The 2,578-nt window shown below is 39.3% G+C and overlaps 1 protein-coding gene across 1 annotated transcript in view; it reads left to right on the top strand.

Moving 5' to 3' along the window:
- Catspere (catsper channel auxiliary subunit epsilon) overlaps positions 1 to 2,578 on the top strand; it is a 111,701-nt gene that overhangs the window by 21,707 nt on the left and 87,416 nt on the right. Inside the window, exon 2 of the mRNA XM_013346968.1 lies at positions 864 to 912. Coding sequence (XP_013202422.1) covers positions 864 to 912 — 49 coding nt within the window. The remainder of the gene's footprint in view (positions 1 to 863; positions 913 to 2,578) is intronic.

Here is a 2,578-nt window from a genome sequence, read left to right as displayed (position 1 = left end):
GAAATATGCAGGGTAGAAAGAGTGGATTATCAAAGGGAAAGATGCTGTATGAACATCCCTGACCACATGTGACTTGGGAGCTCTTGATACACACTTCAAATTGAGATGGACTTCAAGTGTAATACCCACGTCAGATTTCAAAGAATTAGTTTAAAAAAAGAGTGTAAACTGCCTTACTAGTAATTATTTTACAGTGACTATGGCTTGGCTCGAATACATTATAGAAATGAGTTGTGTCTGTTCTTGTACTTTGTGATACTAGACAGAGTTTAATTACATGTACACAGTGCCTTACAGTCTGTTTCTATTGCCTTAGTGGCTCCTGAGATGGATGAGCTATATAGAATTTAAGGTACAAATGAACAGTACAAAAATGATCATGAACAAGGACTTAGAAGTTTTGTTTCTAGTATTCTAAGACGAAAACTACTGGGTTTTGAAACTCTAGTCTCCAGTTTTCTGAATTTTATCTGAGTTCATAAGTGAAGGAGTCAAACCTAATATATTCGGTAGTATTTGTTCTACAAAATAGATGTAACGAATGTTTGCTTTCAACCAGGCATCCCGTCACTCAGAGGAGCGAGGCAGATGGTTCATCACGACTTTGAGGCTAGCCTGTGCTACATAGTGATCTTAAGGCTAGCCAGGGCCATGTAGCAAGTTCCTCTTTCGAAATCTAAAGTGAATAAGGGGGAGGACTTACTTCTCACGTCACTTTAACGCCTCATGAACCATTTGTTGACCTCACTTTCCTGGGAGGGTAAAGCTCTTGGAAACCAGGGTATCCCCTGACCATGTATAGAATTCCTACTTCGTAGAGGAGACATTATTCTCAAGATCACATCTCGCCTTTTCCTCCACAGATATTCCATCAATGGCTCGGACTATTCCATTCTTAGTACCAGGAATTCTGTAAGTATTAACTATTTTTCAAGAGTGCTAGTGTTTTTGAGCCCTCAAAGGGTTATTCATACTGTTTTACAGCGGTGTCGTCTGTATCTCCTTTTTCTTCTCATCACCTTACTGTTGGTACCTCTCTGGTACATGTCCTTAAACATGTTCATAGTGCCATGTCTCGCATGGCTTGGGTCTAGAACCCTGGCTCAGGATGGGGAGAGAATGAGGAAAGGACAGACATGGATGGTAAGGCTGTGGCCAGGTGGGCCGTACACTCTAATAGAGCTGCCCCTACTAACGCGACAACCTGGAACCTCAGCCTGCTTATTCTGCACAGCACAGCACTCACAAGGCCAGCATTTAGGAAGCAGAAGCAGGCAGATCTCTGTGAGTTCCAGGCCAGCCAGGACTACGTAAGAGAAATCCTGTCTTGAGAAACAAAACAAAACAAAACGCCAAAAAACAAAAAAATAAATAAATTTAAAAAATAGGCAGTGCTATTTTATGTATTTTGTGGTTTAATAGTCACAAAAAGGTGTTATGATAGATACATATGTTGTCCATACTATGTTGCCTATTGAGAAATAGAATAACTATTATTCAACAGATGTAAACTTACACCCCATGTAAACCAGCACTATAAATGTAGGGTTCTCTCATCTATAGACCTTAGTCTCTTTATTACTTTTTAAAAAATGTAACAGCATATCTTGTTCAATTCTCTCTTTTTAAAAAGTTTTATGTATACGAGTATTTACCTGCATACATGTATTATACCACCTTTGTGCACTGGCCTTGGAAGCCGGAAGACGGGGTTGGAACCCCTGGAAGCTGCAGTTAAAGCAGTTAGTTGTGAGCTGCCATACGGATGCTGGGCACCAACCCTGGGTTCCCTGCAAGAGCTGCAAGGGCTCTTAGTGGCAGAGCCATCTCTCTAGCCCAGTAGTTCATTTCTCGTAATCTGTCCAGTTGCACTGATAATTTATTTTACACGGAATTCAAATTTGCTTATTTACTTATTTATGATATGTGTATGCGCACATTTTTCGTTGTGTTAAAACTGTTTCCTCTGTGTAGCCTTTTGTTTCTCTTCAGGAGTCTTCTGATGACTTTGAACGTTTTAGGCCAGCCCGGACAGCTAGAAACACAAGCGATAATGCTGTGGTCTTAAGACAGAATTTGTTTTCCGGGAACCTAATTCTGCTCTTAAGTCTTCCAGTTGGCTATGGAGAGTATGTTCTCATACTTAAAATTGATTACCGATGTAAACCATATCTATAAATTGCTGTAATTAGTCAGGTTGACAGGAAAATCTGCCATTCCATTCCAGGTCATAGATTTTGTTTCTTTATTGGAAAAAAAATCTATTTGTTTGTTTATTTTCTTTGGGTGTGTACATGTTCACATGTGTACAAACATTTTTTCGGGTGTTTATGTATATGCATGTTCATGTGGAGGCCAGAGGTCAACATTGCATGTATTCCTCAATCACTCTACACTTAAAAATGATTTGCTAAGTTTGTATGAATTTTTGCCTGCATGTATATATGTTTACTGTGTGTATGTCTCATGCCTGGAGAGGTCAGAAGACTGAAAATGGATGCTAAAAAGAAATCTCACACTAGCTCAGAATTGAATATAATAAAGGGTTATTTATTTAGGGGTAGACTCACAAATCACA

The sequence above is a fragment of the Microtus ochrogaster genome, chromosome 6 (assembly GCF_000317375.1).
Source record: "Microtus ochrogaster isolate Prairie Vole_2 chromosome 6, MicOch1.0, whole genome shotgun sequence".
In the NCBI taxonomy this organism is placed as follows: domain Eukaryota; kingdom Metazoa; phylum Chordata; class Mammalia; order Rodentia; family Cricetidae; genus Microtus; species Microtus ochrogaster.
Note: the sequence above shows the minus strand (reverse complement) of the source record. Positions and strands in the feature narration are given on the sequence as shown.